The sequence below is a fragment of the Musca domestica genome, unplaced genomic scaffold (genome assembly GCF_030504385.1).
Source record: "Musca domestica strain aabys unplaced genomic scaffold, Musca_domestica.polishedcontigs.V.1.1 14, whole genome shotgun sequence".
Taxonomy (NCBI): Eukaryota; Metazoa; Arthropoda; class Insecta; order Diptera; family Muscidae; genus Musca; species Musca domestica.
In genome coordinates, this window is record NW_026712192.1 from 519,591 (window position 1) to 545,129 (window position 25,539).

Consider the following 25,539-nt stretch of genomic DNA (forward strand, 5'->3'; position numbering starts at 1 on the left):
AAAGATGTGTATGTAAACGCGCTATTAGACTGATTTTGAAAAGCTGTGTAATTGATACTTACATGTTCCCAGGCCAATACGTTCTCAGCAGAATCTCCACTTGATATTGTCCAGAGGTGACCGGCACCTTGAGGAGCTTTGTGTCCTTTGCGAAAATGCGGGTTTATCGAAAGATTGTGCCTCACAGAGTTCTTCCAACGATCATCATTGGACTTATAATAGGGGAAACGGTCACTGTAATAGAATAAAGAGAGAGACTCAATGATTTTTGAATAATGTGGACTATATATTTCAAAATATTGTTCCCCAAATTATTATTATGATTTAAAATGAATGCATGATGAAGTGCCTCCTGAACCAATTATTCCATGAATCATACGATATGAGCATTTTTACATATGAAAATATAAAAAGGGTTACCATATGTAAAAAACATTCCGTCTGATCATGGTAGAAGGTAGAAGCATCAAAGCTTGGGAACATTGAGATGCCGAAAGTTTTCGAATTTATTTTCAAAAATAATAAGATTTTTATATGTTTTCTTATACGAGGACAATCGGAGACATTCAAATCATTCAAAATTACAATTCCAAAATTAGTTTGGCAGTTCATTGTTTCAGCGGCTGTGTTGATGCGACTACCTGTATTTTTATACCATGCGTCTAATCATGGCAGAAGAATTCAGGTAGCTGCATCAAAGCTTGGGAGCATTGATATGTCAATAAAATTCAAAAGTTTTTTCAAATATAAGTAGATTTTTATATGTTTTCTTATATTACGTCATTCGAAGGCTATTATAATTCGCGTTTTTCAACAATTTTTACAAATTTAAATAACTTTTCATTCAACATTTTCAATTCCAAAATTGGTTTGACAGTTCATTGTCCCAGCAGCTGTGTCGACGCGTCTACCTATATTCTTCTACCATGGTGTATACCAAGGATTTATAAATATAAATTTATTTTGAAAATATAAGTTGTGTTCCAGTACTTTTTTAGTAGTAAAGAGAGAACAGTTCGAAATGTCATTCTCATTTAGGTGTGCTCAAAAAATAAGGGATCGGAAAATTAGCAGAAATGCGATAAAATGTCGAAATTCCAAAAATAAACAGTCTAAATCGGACTGGTGGAATCTTTCTGAAAAGGACGCAAAAATTTAAAAAAAAATGAGTATTGAAGACGGTAAGTAAAAATTAATAATATATAATAATAATTAATAATCTGATACCTCATTCAGCCAGTCCTCTTCACTGCTGGAATCATCCAAAAGTGAATACATCAGTTGCTCCATATTTTCTCTTTTTGTTTTTTGCACGACAATTATTAGTTTTTAAGTTGATCATTTTCTTTTTTTTTTTTTTTTTGTTGTGACGCGCGAACATTGAAATGTATCAATACATTTTTCAACCTTGTTAGCCCTGCCAATTAAATGTCAAATTTACAATATGCATCGGCCAAATTCATGTAGCTAAAACAAGCAGAAATGTGCACCACTCAGCGCCATTTTTTTCTCGAAAGCTGCAAGTTTTGCTAGTTTTTGGAGTACGGGAACGCGTTGTAGCAGAATAATTACTAATTTGTAGGTTCTGGAACACAACTATAATTTTGAAAAAATCGTAAACATATGATTGTATGCATGGTAGAAAAATATAGGTAGACGCGTCGACACAGCTGCTGGGACAATGAACTGTCAAACCAATTTTGGAATTGAAAATGTTGAATGAAAAATTATTTAAATTTGTAAAAATTGTTGAAAAACGCGAATTATAATAGCCTCCGAATGAAGTACTATAAGAAAACATATAAAAATCTACTTATATTTGAAAAAACATTTAAATTTTTTTGACATATCAATGCTCCCAAGCGTTGGTGCATCTACCTGTATTCTTCTGCCATGATTGTTTGACTTCACCTTCTTAATTCTACCATAACTTAAACATAACATTTTTTTCTGTATCTTAACGCGCTATTACGCCTACCCGCGAAATCACCGGCCCTCGGTGTTCGTTTTAACAGGTCTCGACTGTATATACAATTCCAGTATATAAATATATCCATCAGACAACATAGTCGTGTTTTCCACCCCAAATGACGGGGGAGGCCGGCGTTAGTTTTCTCTTTCTACCCTCAACCAAAAAAACACAATTTTTCCTATTTAATGGAGTGGGGTGAGTAAAATATGGAGGACCACCAGTACGTATGTCATTGGTTTGTAAATTAACATCCACAAAAACACTAAGACCAACCTCTAACACAACAACAGCAAAAACCCATTTTGGGCAATAAAATCAGAGTAGCACGCGACCATTTACCAAAGCGAACTGATTTTAGCTCTCGTCATTGGCCAGAGAGAAGTGTGGTGCTACCAACTTCAGTTTAGTTCGTATATCGAAATATCAATTTAAATTTAAGACCTCATTTTGTGACTCTTACTATGACAGTATTGTTTAATTTTGGGACATTCTGTATATGAAACATTTAAATGTCCTTTCCGGTTGTTGTTGTTTTGTCAGTGGTGGTCCGTTTCGTTTTTCGTGTGCTCCCCATTTCGAAATTCACCTGCATATTTAATTGACTCGATATGATTGCGTGCCACAAATATTTTTTTTGCTTTCGTTTATAGTATAACACAATTATATACTTAATATGTATACATATGTATATCTGAATATTTGTATATACATTCACAAAACTATATACTGTACTAATTGAAGAGGTGGAATGAAAGATAATTGCTTCATATTTGTTGCATTCATTGGTAAAAGAAAACGAAAACAACAAACTGGGGGTTTCTATAGCCAAAGAAGACCTGTGGAAGGTTTTGTATTTGCGAATGGACATACGTCCATCTTAAAGGGTTACCTACACAGAAGACCTGTAAAAAACAGATTTTTATACCCTACACCACATAGTGGTAAGGGTATTATGTCTTTGTGCATTTGTTTGTAACATGGAGAAGGAAACGAGATAGACCCATAGTTACTTTTGAGAACCTTCATAGAATCACTTTCTGAGTCGATTTATGCATGTCAGTCCGTCTGTCCGCCCGTCCGTCCGTCTGTCCATGTATTCTTGTGAACAAAATGCAGGTCGCATTTATTATCCGATTGAGATGAAATTTTCCAAACAATATTTTTTTGGCCCAAGGAATCGGATCAAATTTAGATATAGCTCCCATATATATCTTCATCCGATTTCGGGTTAAATGTGCACCAAATGACCACTATCAGTCCAAATTACCTGAATTTTGGCACACCCAACCGAGTTCGGCCTAGAAGCAAGTATATCAAATTTTCATCCGATTTGATCTTTAAGGTCCTCACATTCGTAATATGCACTCCACAACCGTGATATTTGGTACCAGGTATTAGATGGAGCACAGGAATAGCTGTTTTAAATTTATCGAAATCGGTTCAGATTTGGATATAGCTCCCATATATATCTTCATCCGATTTCGGGTTAATTGACCACCAAGTGGCCGATATAAGTCCAAATGGACTGAATTTTAGTACATCGGACCAAATTCAGCCTAGAAGCAAGTATATCAAATTTAGTGAAAATCGGTTCAGATATAGATATAGCAACCATATATATATGTTTCATCCGATTTAGTGTTTTAGTCCCTTACATTCGTAATATTCACTCCACAACCGTGATATTTGGTACCAGGTATTAGATGGAGCACAGGAATAGCTGTTTTAAATTTTATCTAAATCGGTTCAGATTTGGATATAGCTCCCATATATATCTTCATCCGATTTCGGGTTAAATGTGCACTAAATGGTCAATATCAGCCCAAATCACCTGAATTTTCGTACATAAGACCGAATTCAGTCTAGAAGCTAATACGTCAAATTTGGAGAAACCCGGTTCAGAGATAGCTATAGTTCGTAAAATGCACGATAGAATTAGATAGATTTTGTACCAAATATCTCATAGAGCTCTGAAATGCCCTGTATAAACCTTTTTACGGGAGCTCTACTTAATATGATTAGTGGTGTAGGGTATCATATAGTCGGCCCGCCCGACTTTTGAGCTTTCCTTACTGGTTTTCATTTAAAAAACAGGTAATTTTATTCATCGCAATAGAAGAGAATTTCAACAAAATGTTAAGAGATGGTAAAATTTTAATTAAATTTAAAAAAGAATAAAAAACGAATCTATATATATAAATGAAAGTTGTGTTAGTTACTACGCTTATAACTTAAGAACCGCTGAACTGATTTTAATGATTCATACAAATTCGGAATTGTCTCTTATCCGAAAAGGATAATATCCAAAAAAATCACGTAAAAATGTGATATTTTAACATTTTCATTTTGACTTTTGAAATGTACAATAGCAATGTTTTATTTTGCATGATTTTTTTCATTTTGACTTACTTTTTTCTAATGTACATTTGTAGTGTTTTTTATATTTTATTTTTGAATTCGAATATTTATACCAATTTAAATAATTGACTTGATTTCTTGAGAACTGAAATTGATGGCAGGTTACATGGAAGTGTAGTACCGAATTATGTGGTGGCGAAACGGAATAGATGATACCGAAATAATTTAATGCGGTCACACCAAAGTTAAAAGATAATTACTTTTTCAAAATCGTTAAAAAAATCACTAAAAAAGAGATCTCATTGCAACAATTCTCAAAACGGGAAAATATCGAAAAAAATTTCCAATGGAATTGAATTTTAAAATAAAAGTACATTCTATTGACAAACTTTGTAAGGATCTTTAAACAGTTGCTGTAAAAAATCAGCGACAGTTGAAGATTTTTTCAATTTGTTATTCTTCTTTTGTCAATATTTTTCAATTTGTAATATCATATTGAATTCAGTGGATTTTTTGTGAACAAAATAAAGAATAATTTTTCAATATATACAATTTTTCACCAAAAAAAAAAAATGAAATAAGTGCGAAATACGATGGTAACTGACATCTACCAGGGCCTACACCGTGTTTCAGCTGGAAGTTGCGCAGACATTTAAACAAACAAAAATGACCGAAAAAGACTAAAGGGGCTTATTTCAAAGCGCGGTCCTACTTCTTTCATATGACAATAATCCGTTCAATGAGAGCTCAAAATGCAAAAATTTTTGGGAGTACAATCAGTAAAATACCAAATATAAAGGGTGCAAAATAGTAGAGCGAATGGGACTTTTAGTAAGAAAAGGATTTCTATCCTTCCAAAAATTCTTCCTGAACATTTAAGATACCTTAAATCGCTTTTGCAGGTCATGATATCGATCATAAATAATCATCGTATGATTTAAGCCATTTTTGGAGTCTTTGCCACTTTCTTCTATTTTTGGCCCTTATTTGGCATCTTTGTTTCTAAGGGGGTAGAGAACCTCTTCGCATTTTCGGAGTAGGGCCCATATTGGTCTTGACCACTAAAAAAATTGTATATATGCTACCACATAGAAATTTATTCATGTAAAGTCCCCACATTGGAGTATCCCCAAGTCCACTTTCGCATCTAATGTGTGGTCAGAAAAGAAAAATTTGTATTCTATTGAATTTGTAACCCCCAAGAGAATATTGGTTGGGAACGTAGATATGGGATATACATCTATATGAAATAAATTGTGAAAACATGAACAAATTACAAATATAAGAAAGTAGCACGGGACCGAATATACATATGTTGAATCGTCATTGAATTATACTATCTGATGAAAAAAATATGGACTTTATGGGGTCTCCAATTTACAATTTAAATGACAAATAAAATTAGTTCCCATATTACGGTAATGGGTGTAAAATGGTAATTATATTTGACTATTCTGAAATCAGTCTGACCTCAATTATGAGGTCATGCTATGTTGTTCTGCTATATTTTCGATTTGGCCTCTATTTGTCATCTTGGATTATAAGGGGAGAAGAAAGTTTTCAATGTAGGTCGATGTTTCGCATTTTACTATATTTCAAAGGATTTGGCTAAAAATGTGTATTTGGGGGTGAAAATCTTACACAAAAATTTCAACATATCTACAAATTTTAGAATTTTCTCCATGTAATAGTACCCCCTCAAGTCCACATTTTGGCGGACAAACAGACCGACATGGTTAGGGGGACTCATGAGGAATCTAATGCACAATCTGAGGTGCTAATGGGTTTAAAAAAGTAATTAACTTCGCCTATTCTTAAATCAATTAGCCCTCAATTATGAGTTGTACAAAGTACAGTAAATTCCAAATAACTGCTCATTTGACTAAAAATTAAAAACTAATCGACCAGTACGTGAACATTTATAACATTCATATCTTTGAATAATTATGCTTTGACAAATATGCATAATAGACAAAAACCGGCAACGCGGACCGGGCCAGCTAGTTTGTAATAAATTTCGTAAAACATATCGGTAATGATTTCTGCATCGAACGCAAATAGAAACCCGTAACAGAAAAGGGTCAAAAACTACCATTTCTTTTATTGCCATAGTATCAATATAAAATATGGCAACATGAATTCTATAAACTTTACGTTAAAAGATAAAAAGAAGATGGTATGTCCTTTTGATTATCGGACAGTTCATATTCAAATGAATCTTGTGATAACAAAAAACGATTTATTTTTCCGACAGCTTCATTTTTGTATCTGTCAGAAAGATGTAAAAACCGGCCTATGTATTCTCAACTTAACGGATTTACAGCCCCGATTACTTAAGGCATTATCAGATGGAATGAGCCTTACATATGTGCTGTCACTTTTATTATCCAAATTGCCATTTAACATATAATAATTTTTACTACCACACACTTGCATATGTTTTTATTTCCTTTGATTACAATGTTTTTATACCCTCCACCTTGGAAAGGAGGGTATATTAACTTTGTCATTCCGTTTGTAACGTCCTTAAATATTCGTCTTAGACCCCATAAAGTATATATATATATATTCATAATCAGCATAAAATTCTAAGTCGATTTAACGATGTCCGTCTGTCTGTTGAAATCACGATACAGCCCACATTATTTGACGTAGAGCGCCAAAATTTAGCAGTGCAATTTGCATTGTGTCTAGGATGGTTGGTATTGAAAATGAGTTATATCGGTCCACGTTCTGGTATAGTCCCCATATAACGGTACCTCCCGATATTCGGTATTTTGATGATTTATGCCACATTTTTTCACGGATTTGTCTGAAAATTGGTATTTGTTGGTCATAATGGGTTCCAGCTCCGGTGGCGAAACATTGCAAGCACCGGTCAATGATTTGATATAGCCCCCATATAATGGTACCTCCCGATATTCGGCATTTTGAGGGTTTTTCCACATTTTTTCACTGATTTGTCTAAAAATTTGTATTTGTGGGTCATAATGGGTCCTAGTTCGTGTGGCGAAACATTGTAATTATAGATCCACGGGGATACACCAAACCCCATAAAACGGTACCTCCCGATATTCGGCATTTTAATGGGCTTTGCCACATTTCTTCTAATGTTTCTTTTACCCTAAGGTGGAGGGTATTAAAAGTTTGGCCCGGCCGACAACAAACAATGAACACTTTTTATTTAATAATTTTTTTTCGATGAAAATAGGGCTCGCTGTGATCGAAAAATTACATATTTACTTAGCTCATGTACTATGGAAAATTTGACACTGCATATATAAAACCCTTATCGTATGATAGCGCTTTAGTTATATTTTTCCGATGAAAATAGGACTCGCTGTGATCGAAGAACACTAGTATGTCCAAAAATATCTTAAAAAATCTCCAAAAATAAATGAATTTTAAAATATTTTCTGCCGTTCAGAGGTTTTTACCATATGTGATTTTCTACAAATTTCACTAATTTTAATAAACGTTCATTTAAAATTTAGAATTCCAAAAAATGTTTGGACAGCTGCTGCGTTGATGCGCCTATCTGTATCATTTAATCATGGTATGTTCTTTACTCTTGTATTTCAAACCTAAAATTTCGTCCATGTATCATACTATATGTGCAATTTCTCCACATGGGAAATTTGACATTACATATGTAAAAAACATTTCGTCTGATAGAGTCGTTAGAAAAGGTATGTGGTAACTTATAGCAAGTTTACATACAAAATCTTAGCTGGGGTAATAGTGATTGGTTAATTATCAAGTTTAAACCTCATAAAAAAACAACAAGAAAATGTTGTAGATTATTAGTTATTTTTGTTGTTTAGTATAAAGCATTCGACAAATATTTCGAGGTGTTGCAAACGGAATGAAAATATTAATATACCCACCATCTAATTGTTGTCGTGGGGGGTTTCACAAAACTTTTCCAAACGACCCTCATTATTTATATTCCGGCTTTTTACTGATGACTTCACCCAAGTGTGGTGGAGAGTGTGCGCATTACAAGCGATGTCCCTTCCGTTTGGAGGTTCCGTTTTTCATTTCTTTTTTTCTTTTATATGAAAAGGAAACTTTTGCAAAGTTTTTCGTTTCTAGAGTGTGAGAAGGAAATGGAAAATGTATGGATTTATGGTTGTGTATGTAGACACGAGGATGTCCGTGTGTAAAGTGTACAGTGTGTACTTGTGTTTGTATAGGAAATGTATGGCATATTGTTCGGAGCGGAGAAAAGTTTTAATTGCCACTGGTCAAAAAGTTTTAATGGTTCTCTCTTTCCTATTGTTGCAATAACCTGGGTATATACGTATGTATGTACATGGATTTGGCCATTCCAGTGTGTACATATGTCTGCCGTGGTCTATGTAAGGGTTAGTAATTTACGATTTGTAATAAACCGCAGTGGCCAATGAAAAGTAAGGACAATGGCTCTAGTTGTCTTTAGTCTTTGGGTGGTGGCAGTGGTTCGTTCACCTGTCATAAATGCCTAGGTATTTTGTAGCCAATTGCTTTTTATTGAAATATAAATTAATGTTGCAACCCTATGTGGTCAAACTTTCACAATTTATGGAAATCATAACATCAAATATATTATTATATCCTCTAACATAGTATGGAGGGTATATTAAGTTTGTCATTCCGTTTATAACACCTCGAAATACACCTTTGAGACCCCACAAAATATATATATTCTTGATCAGCATAAAATTCTATGTCTATCTAGCGATGCCCGTCCCTCCGTCAGTCTGTCTATCCGTATGTGGAAATCACTCTAGCCTCCGAACGAATTGAAGTAGGTTGATAAAATTTTACTTAATTGTGTATTATGTCTGCAGGGCTTTTGGTATTGAAAATTAGCCATCTAGGTCCACGTTTGGTATAGCCCCATATAACGGCACCTCCCCATATTCGGTATTTTGATGATTTTAGCGACATCATTCACCGGAATTATTTTAAATTTTGTTTTTGAAGTTTTTATTGGACACTTCAGCCTATGACAGAAAATTGTCTGTGTAGGTACTCGTCTTCGTATATCCCCCATATAACGTAACCTCCCGATATTCGGCATTTTGATGATTTTAGCGACATTATTCACGGGAATTGTTTTAAATTTGTTATTTGAAGTTCGTAATGAATACTACAGCCAAGGACAGAAAATTGTCTATGCAGGACAGAAAAGTATCTGTGCAGGTATAGCCCCTATGGTACCTCCCTATATTCGGTATTTTGATGATTTTAGCGATATTATTCACCGGAATTGTTTCAAATTTGGTAATAGAAGTTCGTAATGGATACTACAGCCTATGACAGAGAATTGTCTGTGTAGGTCCACATCTTCGTATAGCCCCCATATAATGTAACCTCCCGCTATTCGGCATTTTGATGATTTTAGCGACATTATTCACCGGAATTGTTTTAAATTTTGTTTTTGAACTTCGTAATGGATACTACAGCCAAGGACAGAAAATTGTCTATGCAGGACAGAAAAGTATCTGTGCAGGTATAGCCCCTATGGTACCTCCCTATATTCGGTATTTTGATGATTTTAGCGATATTATTCACCGGAATTGTTTCAAATTTGGTAATAGAAGTTCGTAATGGATACTACAGCCTATGACAGAGAATTGTCTGTGTAGGTCCACATCTTCGTATGGCCCCCATATAACGTAACCTCCCGATATTTGACATTTTGATGAATAATGTCGCTAATTCACCGGAATTGTTTCAAATTTAGTATTTGAATTTCGTAATGGATACTACAGCTTATGAAAGAAATGTGTCTGTGCAGGTCCACGTTTTGGTATAGCCCCCATATAAGGGTACCTCCCGATATTCGAAATTTTGATGATTTTAGATACATTTTTTTCAAGTTTCGCATTTGAATATTAGCTTATGACAAAAGTTGGCTACATTCGGTATTTTTAAGATTTTAACAGAATTTTTATCGGATTTTTTTTTTGAAAATTGCCAAATTCGTTCCAAATGGTGGAGGGTATTCAAAGTTCGGCCCGGCTTTTTTACTTGTTACATCCTCAGTCATATGGCGAAATAACGGTTTTAGAACCTATGTCTCCTTGGAACAAATCCGTTTCAGGACATTTGAAGTCGATCTGCCTGGCTGGCTGGTGCGTACAATAACTCTCGAAGGGAGCATCCGATTTGATCTAAACTTGGTAGAGCGTAATATTATTATCAAATTTAGATCGAGTTCAAAGATGGGCAATATCCGGCCACTCCTTCTGGTACCTCCCACACAAAATGCCAACATTTGCAAAGAAAATAATTTACTGCACAGAAAAAGAAAGGATAATCCGATTTTGATCTATTTTTGCACATCCTAATATTTGACAATATCAGTCCGTTCCACAAAGGGTCAACATTTGGAAAAATTAAAAGTCTTATAAAATGTAGTGTAAGTGTCCGATTGTCTTCAAATTACACACATCACAATATTTTTATTAAACTAGGGTCTGGCGTGAAGATGGAATATATTGGTCTACTACTTCTGGTAACTCCCCTACAAAGGGTCAAAATTTTGAATATTCATGAAGTTCATAAAACGCGATATTAACATCAGATTCTGTTTAAACTTGGTACATATTAATACTTCCATCAACACAAGATCTGTTATAAAGATGACAGAGATCGGACCATTTCTTCTGCAACCTCTCACACAAAGGGTCAACGTTTTGAATAACCAAAACGATTATAAAATCCGAAATAAGCATCCGGTTCTTATCAAATTACACACAAAACAAGATCTGCTGTGAAGATGGGATATATCGGTCCACTCCTTTAGGTACCTTTCTCAGATAAAACACGAAATTAACATCCGATTCCATTCATACTTGGCACTTCTCAATATTTCCATAAACACAAGATCTGTTATAAAAATGGTAGAGATCGGCCCATTCCTTCTGGTACCTCCCCTACAAAGGCTTAAAGTTTTGAATAAGAAAAATGATTATAAAATCCGAAATATGCATCCGGTTCTCTTCATATTTCACACATCCCATTATTTCTACTAACACAAGATCTGCTGTGAATATGGAATATGTCGGTCCACTCCTTCTGGTATCTCCCCTACAAAGGGTCAAAATTTTGAATATTCCTGAAGTTCATAAAAAGCGAAATCAACATCCGATTCTATTCCAGACATGGCACATCTCAATATTTCCATCCATACAAGATCTGTTATAAAGATGTTAGAGATCGGACCATTCCTTGTTGTACCTCCCTCACAGAGGCTTAAAGTTTTGAATAACAAAAACGATTATAAAATCCGAAATAAGCATCGGTTCTCTTCATATTTCACACATACCATTATTTCTACTAACACAAGATTTGCTGTGAAGATGGGATATATCGGCCCACTCCTTCTGGTACCTCCCCCACAAAGGTTCAAAATTTTGAATATTCATGAAGCTTATATAACACGATATTAATATCCGATTCGGTTCAGACTTGCTACATCTCAATATTTCCATCAACACAAGATCTGTTATAAAGATATTAGAGATCGGACCATTCCTTCTTGTACCTCCCCCACAAAGGCTTAAAGTTTTGAATAACAAAAACCATTATAAAATCCGAAATGAGCATCCGGTTCTCTTCATATTTCACACATCCCATTATTTCTACTAACACAAGATCTGCAGTGAAGATGTCCACTCCTTCTGGTACCTCCCACACAAAGGGTCAAAATTTTGAATATCCATGAAGCTCATAAAACGCGATATTAACATCCGATTCCATTCAGATTTGGTACATCTCAATATTCCCATCGACACAAGATCCGTTATAAAAATAGAAGAGATCGGAATATTCTTTCTGGTACGTCTCCCACAAAGGCTTAAAGTTTGGAATAACAAAAACGATTATAAAATCCGAAATAAGCATCCGGTTCTCTTCATATTTCATACATCCCATTATTTCTACTAACACAAGATCTGCTGTGAAGATGGAATATATCGGTTCACTTCTTCTGGTACCTCCCTAAGATAAAACACGAAATTAATATCCGATTCCATTCAGACTTGACACTTCTCAATATTTCCATAAACACAAGATCTGTTATATAAATGGTAGAAATCGGACCATTGCTTCTTCTCCCACAAAGCGTCAACGTTTTGAATAACCAAAACGATTATAAAATCTGAAATAAGCATCCGGTTCTTATCAAATTTCACACATCCCATTATTTCTACTAAAACAAGATCTGCTGTGAAGATGAGATATATCGGTCCACTCCTTCTAGTCCCTCCCCCACAAAGATTAATATTTTAAATATCCATGCAACTCATAAAACATAAACTGAAGTAAGCATCTTGTTTTCTTCAAATTACACACATCACAATATTTTTTATTAATCTAAGGTCTGGTTTGAAGATGGAATATATCGGTCCACTCCTTCTGGAACCTCCCCTACAAAGGGTCAAAATTTTTAATATCCCTGAAGCTCATAAATATGGAAAAACATTTTAAAGTGAACTGTCATATTAACAATTTACTTTTCGACCTAAAGAACCCTAATTTGAATCACCTGTTTAAATAAACAAGAGAAAGCATGGTAGAAGAATACAGGTAGATGCATCAACGCTTGGGAACATTGAAATGTCAAAAAAATAAATGTTTTTTTGTCAAATATAAGAAGATTTTTATACGTTTTCTTATACGACGTCATTCGGAGATTTTTATAATACGCGTTTCACAAAAAAAATTACAAATTTACATAATTTTTCATTCAACATTTTCAATTCCAAAATTGGTTTGACAGTTCATTGTTCCAGCAGCTGTGTCGTTGCGTCTACCTATATTCTTCTACCATGATAGAAAGTAAATCAATATGATAAGGGATTTCGTTATGTTGGTCTTCTTCCTAAAGATCTAAAGTTACTCATCTACAAGAGGATCTTGAGCCGGCCTTCTTTAAGAATCCTTCAGCTGTCCTGTTGTAAGAAGACATTCTGCCCAGTATCCTAGGAAAATATATTTTATGAAAAATGATATATCGAACTGTCATAGTTTAAAAATACTATTGGTGTACTGGTGTAATTATTTTTTTTTGTAACCAAAAAATTAGTAGGCATTGGCCCTACTTTGGTAAAAATTACGGAAATAAGCCGATATTGATCGGGAAAATGTTTTTTGGAGTGATGAATCAAAATTCAAATGATTTGGTCCAGATGGAAAGAAACATCTCAGGTGCCCCTCTAAAACAAGACTTTAATTCACGATATCCTTGAAATAAGTGTTTTTTATCGCTGGTTTGTTCGTAATATTTTCTATCCTGCTTTATGGGATTTCAGTGTTGTGCTCCAACCACTGAGCCAATATTGCCCATAAAATATCTACAAGCAATATGAATGGTATCACACGTCCGAATATGATTTTCCATGGTTAGACAGGTGTTACGTATGGCATAGTTCAAAGAATAATAATAAAATCAATATAAAATAGTGGCATGAACCCATGAATCCACCACCACCACCAACCGTTAGTCAGTCAGCCAATAACCTCCATATATCTCGACATAAATGAAGCAAATCGAAATATGACATGTTTTTTTTTCTATTCTTTTGGTAGACTTGTGTATGTCCGTCCGTCTGTCTGTCTAACTGTCTGTTCTGCAAGGAAATTCGTCCATTTCCATTTTAGCTGCAGGTTGTCATTCGTATCGATTTGTTGTTTATTGCCACCATTTGGTTTGGCATAGCGAAAGCTATGGCATTTGATATCAATAAATTTCCATTTACATACAGAAATAGGTGCTGGGTATGAGGGTGGGTCGAGGGATAATGGACACAATGGCAAATCAATCCATGTGTAGTATCAGATACACATACTTGCATTTTAGAAGCATCAAGTAGAAAACGAGTTAGTTCAATGAAAATACTCAGCGAAAGGAACCATCGGAACTATAAAACAGCTCTTTTTAATTTAACTAGTTCTTAAAGATCACTAATTTACCATCAGTTTCTTAAAGCTTAGTGCAACACAGCAATAAACTGGTATTTATAAGCAAGGAAAATCCGATATACACCAGAGAATTCCGTTCCGAAGCAATCTGCAAAGTGAAGTCTTAATGTAGAATACCTCTTTTAGGTCAATTTACGAACTTGTACGCCAGGTAAAGTTTAAAAAATCAAAAGTGAATTCTAAGGCTTTAATAATTGTAAGTGATATGTATACAGGGTGAGATGAAAAAACTGCAACCAATTTCAGACTGCTGCCATTTCTAAGCCACTCTTCCGACAGCGGTTAAAATTATTCCAGCGACATTTTATTATATTGTTTACAATCGTACAAAAGCATTTTGGTGAGAATTTTCCAGAAAAAAAATTATTCGTGATGGAATTCAAGCGGGATAGTGTAATTTCTCTATATTTGGCTGGAGAACCACAAATGGTTATCGTTAGAGGACTCTTTCATTTAAATGTAAATAAATATTTTGTGTCTCGTACCATCGCTCGTTACTCGCTCGTGATATTGGTAACGTAGCCCGACGTCAAGGAAGTCGACGGAAGAAAACAGCAACATTAGCAGAAAAGGTTCGGAAAGTAAAGAAGCGACTTGATAGAAACCCGCGTCGCAGTGGCCGAAAAATGGCTCGTGAGCTGAACATATCGCAATATTCCATTCGGCAAATATTGAAAAGTGAGCTCGGGGTAAAGCCCTTGAAATTGCAAAAAGTGCAAGAACTTACACCGCAAAAGAAAGAAAATAGACTCAAAAGAGCTATAGAGTTGCTTCGCTCGGCCGATGAGAAAACATTCGTTGTCCAGCAGTTTGCAAACAAACAAAGTGACCGTGTTTACTTGCCGAAGAGGTCAGCTGAAAATGTGTTGGACAATTTTGTCTGAAGTATTTTGGAAAGTAGGGTTGGCACTAAAAATACCAAAGTGTCGATCACCTCAAGCAAGCGCTTCGCCGGGAATGGGCCAAAATACCAAAGAGCAACATTCGGGCAGCGTCTTGCGGTTTCATTGGCCGTTTGAGGGCCATAATTCGTGCCAAAGGTGACCAATTCGAACAAATTTAAACTTATTCTAAAATTTGATGCTATTTCCGACACTTTTTTGCTTTAATTTAAAAAAAATGTAAAAGTTATGGCGTTTGACTTTGTTGCAGTTTTTTTTTATCTCACCCATACCCTCTCCAGGCCTATGGCTGATTTACATTTGGGGTTATTGGAAGGTCTATTTTCTTCCTGTAAAAAATATTCGCTCCACTAATTGGTAGCCTTTGTGCATTTGTTTGTAACAGGCAAAAGGAAACGAGATAGACCTATAGTTCCTTTTGATGATCTGCATAGAATCGCATCCCGAGTCGATTTATGCATGTCCGTCCGTCTGTCTGTCCATGTATTTTTGTAAACAAAGTACAGTTTGCATTTATTGCCCTATCCAGATGAAATTTTGCACAAATCATTTGTTTGGCCCAATGACGAACCCTATTTAAATTTGAGATAATCGGTAAAAATTTAGGTATAGCTCTCATATATATCTTCGTCCGATTTGCCTTTTATTGTGCACCAAACGTGTAATATCAGCCCGAACAGTATGGAATTTTGCACATACAACCAAATTAGGCCTGAAAATAAGTATGCCAAATTTAATCGAAATCGGTTCAGATATAGCTATAGCTCCCATATATATTGTTCAACCGATTTGTTAGTTTTGTTCTCCTCAGCCGTAATATGCACTCTGTAACAACAATATTTGGGGAAATATATCAAATACAGCTCAGAAATACATGTGCCAAATTTTATCGAGATCGGTTCAGATTTGGATATAGCTCCCATATATAACTTTGTCCGATTTACTTTTTATTGTGTTCCAAACGTCTAATATTTGTCCAAATGGAATGGAATTTGGCACTTACGACCGAATTGAGTCTAGTAACTAGTATGCCAAATTTGGTGAAGATCGGTTCAGATATAGCTATAGCTGCCCTATATAGTGTTCATCCGATTTGTTATGTTTGTTACCCACAGCCGTAATATGCACTCCGTAACAGCGATATTCTGGGAAATATATCAAATACCGCTCAGAAATATCTTTGCCAAATTTTATCGAGATCGGTTCCGATTTGGATATAGCTCCCATATATATATATATATTTATCCGATTTCAAATTAACTGTGCACCAAATGGGCGATACAAGTCCGAATTTTAAAGATACAAATGCTTCGGCATGTTGAGTCTTTTGAACTTTAAATTATAATTATAATCATAGCATGTATGATTGAATTCTCCCATAAAAACGTTTAATTGTTATGCGGAGCTCTACTAAATTAGCAAAGTGGTGTAGAGTATCATAAAGTCGGCCCCGCCCGACTTAAAGACTTTCTTTACAGTTTTTTTTCTAAATAATTGACGATTTTTTTTTAAATTTTGTTGGCAGCCCTGGAAATATTTAAGTAATATAAACTGTATTTCTCTCTCCCTCTCTCTCTCTCTCTCTCTCTCCTAAATAAATTCTCATGCTCTGAAATCTGCTTTATCATTAATTCTCTTTTGTTTATTGTCAAATTAGTATTATTACTGCGTTGAATCTTGTTCAAAAATGAAGTCTTTGACCGGAATAAATTCAATAATTATAATCAACAATTTTAGAATCATAAACATCTATCTATGTTTCCACAAACTTTCCACCCAACCCTCGCTACAGCTACGTGACCAAAAGAAAAATGAAAAAAAAACACTATTAGACAATTTCCTACAAATGTCCATTAGCCGTACTTTTTTTTGCGATTGAACAAAAAAATACAACTGAAATCATGCAAAGTTTTGATTGATGTTTCACTGGTAAGCAGAGTAGCAGTTGGTGTGTTTTTGTTTCTACAAAATGGCCATGATGTAAAAGGATAATAGCAATAGCCTCCATCAAGAGAAGGCCTAATGGTTTTTTGGCTAGGGTTAGGTTGGACAAACAGCCGGAGAGATTGTTGAGTTGGCTATACGAAGGCTCTGTGTGGGAAAATGCCAATGGAGCCGAACCAAGTAATCAAACAGCCAGCCAACCAACCAGTCATCCTTTTGATGATGGATTTTCGTGCCAACCGGTAACATGGTACCACCAAACGTCCAAATGTTCGCCTCTAAATGGTTGACTGGCTAAAGTTGTAGTTGGCAAAAAAAAAAAAGAAAAAAACCCAAAAGGAGTTGTCTCTCTTCCAAACTCTCTTCCCTTCTCTCATACTCTTTGGCAGAATGAAGGGGCCAGGTAACTACTTTGAAAACATTCTGTGAAGTCCTCAACTAACGAGAAGAACGAGTTCATAAATTACAATTCTTTATTATTATTTTTATTCATATTTTCTTTGTCGTCATTTCAAATGGATTTCTTTTTCTTTTTTTTTTGTGAATATCATTAAGCCTGGCATTTTCAGTGGAAATGCCAAATGGAAGAAAATCAGTGGAAGAAGTAGAAGTGGCAGAAAGGGAAAAGTTTGTAGTAGTTTAAGGGATTTTCCTGTATTTTTGCTAGTCCAGAAGAAACTTTTTTTTAATGATTGCCTGCTAAAGTCAATTACCAAAAATGTTAATGGCAAATCCACTTTTCATGGATTTTCTTCTGTCGTTTTTTTTTGGTGGTAGCAAAATGTTGCAAAACGACCTTCAGATGAAGGTAACATGAGCGGGGAAAATTTTGAATTTGAGAGAGAGATTTTAAATCCAAGAATGACAATGAAGGACTGGAGAAGAATTTATCTTAAGGATGCGAAGTTAAAAAAATAGTAAGGAAAAGTGGGGCGGGCCGACTATATGACACCCTACACCATTATGCATATTTAGTAGAGTTCCCCTATCAACATTTGGCTTTAGAGCAATTATAGTTTGGTTTCAGAGCGAACTAATGTATGGGAGGCATATCCCATTTTGAACCGATGTTCACTAAATTCGACGGAGACATTTTAATCTTTTATACCGAATAACATTGCTATAGAGTGCATGATATCACTTCGAGAAGGATTATATTAAAAAAATATATATCAGAGCCGAGTTCCGCCAAATGGAAACGTACGTCCCGAAATTCACTCCATTTGGGCTGATATTAGACTTTATTTGCACAATAATCGGGAAATCGGTTTAATGATATTTATGGGAGCTATATCTAAATCTGAGCCTATCCTGATAGATTCAGCAAAGATATTTCCGAACCCTACAGGGTGAGATAAAAAACAGTAACAAAGTCAAAAGACATAATTTTTACGTTTTCTTTAATTTTATTAAATGAAAGAAAAAATCTCGGAAATAGCATCAAATTTTAGATTAAGTTTTGATTAATGTCGGAAATAGCATCAACTTTTAAAATAAGTTTAGATTTGTTCGAATTGGTCACCCTTGGCACGAATTATGGCCTTTAAACGGTATTTGGCACATTCCCGGCGGTATTTGGGTCCATTCCCGGTGAAGCGCTTGCTTGAGGGGATCGACACCTTGGTATTTTTTAGTGCCAACCTTGCTTTCCAAAATACTCCAACGGATTGATATCCCGAGATTTGGTGGTCATTGTGCGCTGGAAATGAAGCGAGGAACCTCATTTTGTAACCATTCTTAAGTGGCGCGTGCTAAGTGCGATGGTGCTGAGTCCTGTTGGAATGTCCAAGGTCTGCGGACAAAATGTTTGCGTGCTCAAGGCTTTAATACACCCTCCAGAATATTTTTGGAATTTAATATTCGGCATTTATTCTGATACCACGGTCGATTAATACTAGCGTATAGCAACGATCGGCTGTTATGGCGGCCCACACCATCACCATGGCTGGCGCTTTAGTTCTGATGGCCAACCGAAGGTGTACATTTTCAGCTGACCTCTTTGGTAAGTAAACACGATAATTTTGTTTGTTTACAAACTGCTGGACAACGAATGTTTTCTTATCGGAGAAAACCAAATTCGGCAGTTCACCACTTTCGGCCAAGCGAAGCAACTCCTTAGCTCTGTTGAGTCTATTTTCTTTCTGTTGCGGTGTAAGCTCTTGCATTATTTGGAATTTCAATGGCTTTACCTTGAGCTAATTTTTCAATATTTGCCGAATGGAATATTGCGATATGTTCAGCTCACGAGCCATTTTTCGGCCACTGCGACGCGGGTTTCGATCAAGTCGCTTCTTTACTTTTCGAACCATTTCTGCTGATGTTGCTGTTTTCTTCCTTCCACTTCCTTGACGTCGGGCTACGCTACCAGTATCACGGTAACGAGCGATGGTGCGAGACACAAAAGATTTATTTACATTTAAATGCTGGAGTGCTCTAACGATAGCCACTTGTAGTTTTCCAGCCAAATATAAAGAAATCACACTATCACGCTTAAATTCCGACACGAATAACTTTTCTTTCTGGGAAAAATGCTTTTGTACGCTTGTAAACAATATAATGAGCTGGCATTGGAATAATTTTAACAGCTGTCGGACGAGTGGCTTAACAATGACAGCAGTATGATGTTGGTTGCTGTGTTTTCATCTCACCCTGTATACAGGAGTTATAGCCCTTTTTGGACCGATTTTTACCAAATTTGATGTACTTGCTACTAAACTGAATTCGGTCTGATGTACCAAAATTCAGGTCATTAGGACTTATATTGGCCATTTGGTGCACAATTAACCCGAAATCGCTCTGAAGATACATGGGAGCTATATCTAAATCTGATCTGACTATCACCAATTTCAATAGGGTTCTTCCTTCGGCCAAACATATATTGTTCGTAAAATTTCATCTCAATCGGATAATAAATGCGACCTGCATTTTGTCCACAAGTATATATATGGACGGATGGATGGACGGGCGGACTGACATGCATAAATCTACTCAGAAAGAAAAATTCTATGAAGATCCTCAAAAGTAACTATGGGTATATCTCGCTTCCTTCTCCAAACAAATGCACAAAGACATAATACCCTTACCACTATGTGGTGCAGGGTATAAAAAATACATCTGAGTACCGTGGAAAAATCAATTCTTATGAGGAAGGCTATTTTTATAAAAAAAAAAAAAAAAAACAAGTAAAAATCAGCTTAGTTCGGGAGGAATTTGCACAATGTATAAAAGGTCGTTGAAACGACTGAAGGATATTTCTATAGAAAAAAAATTAGGATCGAATTTTTTTCTGTTGGGAAAAAAATCAGTCCTCATGACAGAGAATTTTTTTTCTATAGAAAAAAATAGTCTCATGACTGAGGCTTTTTTTCTATAGAAAAAAATCAGTCCTCATGACTGAGGATTTTTTTTCTATAGAAAAAAATCAGTGCTCATGACTGAGGATTTTTTTTCTATAGAAAAAAATCAGTCCTCATGACTGAGGATTTTTTTTCTATAGAAAAAAATCAGTCCTTATGACTGAGGATTTTTTTTCTATAGAAAAAAATCAGTCCTTATGACTGAGGATTTTTTTTCTATAGAAAAAAATCAGTCCTTATGACTGAGGATTTTTTTTCTATAGAAAAAAATCAGTCCTCATGACTGAAGTATTTTTTTCTATAGTCCTCATGACAGAGGAATTTTTTTCTATAGAAAAAAATTAGTCTCATGCCAAAGGATTATTTTTCTATAAAAAAATCGGTCCTCATCACTGAGGAATTTTTTTTTTGAGAGATATTTTTTTTTCAACCCTCTGGCCCAAGGATTTTTTTCGATATTATACATTATTATCTTTATTATCTTACATTATATCTTTTTCTAATTTGTGAACATTTTCAAATTTTCCGCATGATTACCCATGTGTTTCGTGTTGAAATAATAATTCAAAATTTAAACTGATAATGCCCTTCACCAATATGGCCTTTCACGACGAAAGAGTTCCTTTAATTTCTCACAAGTTAAACGATTATGAATGGAAGGCTGCCCAGAAACCACCCCTACAATTTAAGGACAGAGGTAAATGATCCTAGAAATTATGATAATTTTCACAGGCAGTCATGCGTGTATGACACTCCATTCGAGGCAGGGTAAGAGGACGGTCGTCACACACTGACCGGAAAGACCAAACGATGGTCAATAAAACGAAATTTACATGCCAATATCCGTTCAATTTCCATTCCATTTGAGAGCACATGGTCGATGACGAAAAGGACCTTATCGTTAAACCAATATCAGAGAACATATGATGACAATACCTGATCGGGTTGGGTATCCATCCAGCAATGGGCTATGACTTCGGATAAAGCGGAACTGTAATTAAACATCACGTGGCGGTTGTCTATATCCTTGGCATGTGGAAAAGGGACAATGGCCCGAAATTTTCCAACTACCTGTTCGGATGCACTGACTCATTTGCATTAGACACATGTTCGAAGCTCACCCTTATTGGAATGCTTGCTCACAACTCTTCACAACACCCACCTTTACTCTTCTCCACCCACCCCCCCCATAAAAACAGTTAAACGTTTTTGAATGCTACGAACAGAAGAATTTATTTATTAATTGCTTTTATTGCCATCATTATACGAACAGTTAATAGTTATGAGACTTATAACGACTTGCACATTGCGGGGGAGGTAGGGAAGAGAGAGAGAGAGTGAAAGAGAGGGAAGCAAATGTACACAATCACATTTGTGTGGAAATGCGTAAGGCTATCCAAACAGTCTGGTGGAAAAATATGGGGAGTTAATAATAAGAAAATTATGACCCCAAGCCTGAGGATTTTTTCCCATAAAAAAATCGACCTTCTGCATTGAGGAATGTTTTTCTGTAGAACAAAAATATATCGTCAAAAACTTTTTTTCTATAGGAAAAAAAATTGGCCCTGAATATTTTTTATATCCTCAGCCATATGGCTACAGAGTCTTCGTAATAAAGGTTTAAGACTATAGATCTCTCTGGACCAAATCCGTTTCAGGGCATTTGGAGTCGATTAAGAGGCCCGTCCGTCTGTCTGTCTGTCTGTCGGGTTGACGGGTTGGTGTGCACCATGACTCTCGCAGGGAGTATCCAATTTGGTGTAAACTTGCTACATCGTAATATTATTATCAAATTTATATCGAGTTCGGAGATGGGCAATATCGGTCCACTCCTTCAGTTTCCTCTCCCACAAAAATGACAAAATATTTACAGAAAATGATCTACCTTATAAGACAAAGAAATTATCATGCAATTTTGTGAAAATCCTAATATTTTTTATCAGTGCTGGGTTAGGTTGGAAAATTGACAATATCGGTCTACTTTACATCTCAAAGGGTCAAAATTTTGAATAATAAATATGCTCATAAAATGCGAAATAAGCATTCGATTCTATTTAAACTTCACAAATTTCAATATTTCTACTGACACGAGATCTGGCGTGAAGATGGCATATCTGGCCCACTGCTACTGGTACCTCCCTGATAACGGGTCAAAATTTTAAATAATCATGGATCTAATAAAATGTGAAATAAGCATTCTTTAGATCTCTTTAGATTTCACACATTATCAACACAAGGTCTCGTGTGAAGATGGTAGATATCGGTACACTTCTTCTGGTACATCCCCTACAAAGGGGTCAAAATATTGAATTTCCGTAAAGCTCTTAAAACTCGAAATTCTGAACAACCAAAACGTCAAAAAATGCAAAATAAGCAACCGATTCTCTTCAAATTTCAGATATTCCAGGATTGAGGATTTAAACCCTATCCCTTTACTCAATACCAAATTTAGTAGCATATACAATTATAGTACAAATTTCCAAAATCACCTCCATATCTTAACCATCTCCATATTCATGTATTCTTGTGAACAAAATTCGGGTCGCATTTATTATCCGATTGAGATGAAATTTTTCAAACAATATTTGTTTGACCCAAGGATGAACCCTATGAATTGGTGATAATCGGATCAGATTGAGATATAGCTCCCATATATATCTTCAACCGAATTCGGGTTAATTGTGCACCTAATGTCCAATATGTATATCAGTCCAAATGACCTGAATTTTGGCACATCTAACCGTATTTAGTCTAGAAACAAGTACATCAAATTTGGTGAAAATCGGTTCAGATTTAGCTATAGCTCCCATCCGATTTTGTGTTCAAGTCCTTCACATTCGTAGTATGCATTCGACAACAATGATATTTGGTACCACATATCAGGTACAGCCAGAAATACCTCTGCTAAATTTGATCAAAATCGGTTCAGATTTGGATAAAGCTCCCATATATATCTTCAATCGATTTCGGGTTAACTGTGCACCGAGTGATCTGAATTTTTGCACATCCGACCGAATTATGTCTAGAAGCAAGTACATATAATTTAGTTCAGGTATAGTTATAGCTTCCATGTATATGTTTCATCCGATTTGTTGTTTAAGTCCCTCACATTCGTAATATGCATTCGACAACAATGATATTCGGTGCCAGATATCTTATAGAGCTCGGAAATACGCCAAATTTTATCGAAATCCGCTAAGATTTGGATATAGCTCCCATATATATCATTTATCCGATTTCAGACATATTGTGCAAATTATGGCTTATATCGGCCCAAATGGATTGAATTTTGGCATATCCAACCGTATTCAGTCTAGAAGCAAGAACATTTGATTTGGTGAAAATCTGTTCAGATATAGCTTTAGTTCCCATATATATGTTTCATCCTTACATTCGTAATATGCATTCGACAACAATGATATTCGGTACCAGATATCAGATACTGCCCAGAAATATCTCTGCCGAATTTTATGAAGATCGGTTCAGATTTGGTTATAGCTCCCATACATATCTTCAACGGATTTCAGGTTTATTGTGCAAATAACTACTAATATCAGCCCATGTGGAGAGAATTTCGAGACATATGTTTCCATTTTGTGGAACTTGATCAGATTTTTTTTAATATAATCCCTCTCGAAGTGATATCATGCACTCTATAGCAATGTTATTTGGTATGAAAGATAAAAATGTTTTCTGTCAAATTTGGTTCTGAATTGGGTATATTTTAGTTCCCTCTGAAACAAATCTATAACTGCTCTAAAGCTAGTCAGTCCCGGTTTCTATAAAAAAAATCTGGCTCGGCATTGAGGCATTTTGTTCTATAGGATGAAATCTGACACAGCTTTAAGGATTTTTTCTGTCGAAAATAAATCTCACCAAGCATTGAGACCATCAGCATTTAGGAATTCTCTTCATTTTTTGTGCTCAATTTTCCAAACACACCACGTAGGAAAAGTTTTCCCAGTTTTGTGTAGTCTAGTTCATGGGCAGATTTAATGTAAATTGTTCTAATGAATTTCCTCAACAAAAGACATTTCAATGTTTTATTAACCTCATTCAGGTGCGTCGTCGTAGCTATCGAAGAAGAAGGAGAACGTCGCCATTCCATTTAAGGATAGAGTAAATATTTCATATGGATTTGTTGTGTTGTTTCTCCCACCCGAAAATTTGATTTCCCCTTACTCATTTGTGGGGGAAGGGGGTGTGCAAAACATCGTCCCCACACAGGTGAAAAGAATTTCAACCCCTGGGCAATAAACATATTTACTATCCTGAGGTCTGCCATAGTTAAATTTGTATTGTGGGCCATGTGGTAGGTAGGTGGGTGGGTGGGTGTCATGTCACCCCATTTGTGTTGGATGTGGAAATGGAAAATCATATAGTATTTGATTAAATGGAACGAATGAATTTTGTAGTCAATAAACTAAGCAGACCAGTCAGAATGACGACGACGACGATGAAGATGATGAGCAGAGCCAGCCAGTCAGTCAGTCAGTCAGCCAATGCCTGGAATGTATGCAGGTGAATATTATATTCTGTGGAAATGCTGAGTTTATGGTGGCCGTGTTTTGGGTATGTCAGGGTTGCCATCTTCCTATGTGAGAATTTTTTTCGCAAAATAAATTTTTTTCCTATAGAAATTTTTATTTCTATGGAAATAATAACCAGAGTCCTGATGTCTTGTAGAGAATACTGTCTGCATTCAATACAGATTTTTTCCTTTACAAATAATTCCAAATGCCTACAGAAAAGTTCAGAAAGAAAAGTTCTTATTGCAAAATGTTCATAGAAAAGCGATCCCATTTTCATTGTCTTATTTTGCAATTAGACCTATAGGATAAAACAGATTTAAGCTTATATCGTGACTTTGGCGTAAAAATACAACCCTGTTGTCAGCTACAAGTGGTAACAGTGTTTTCACGTTTCGTTCTGTCAAATATGGCAACAGCGTTGTATTTTCACACCGAAGTCAATCTTATATCTGTTCCTCCCTTTTGGATTTTGTTTTCCTTTGAGGGAGAAAACAAAATTA

The 25,539-nt window shown here is 35.5% G+C and overlaps 1 protein-coding gene across 1 annotated transcript in view; it reads right to left on the reverse strand.

The window, feature by feature from the left end:
- The window catches only part of LOC101890855 (uncharacterized), a 41,360-nt gene that overhangs the window by 4,496 nt on the left and 11,325 nt on the right, over positions 1 to 25,539 (reverse strand). Inside the window, exon 3 of the mRNA XM_011296544.3 lies at positions 63 to 234. Coding sequence (XP_011294846.3) covers positions 63 to 234 — 172 coding nt within the window. The remainder of the gene's footprint in view (positions 1 to 62; positions 235 to 25,539) is intronic.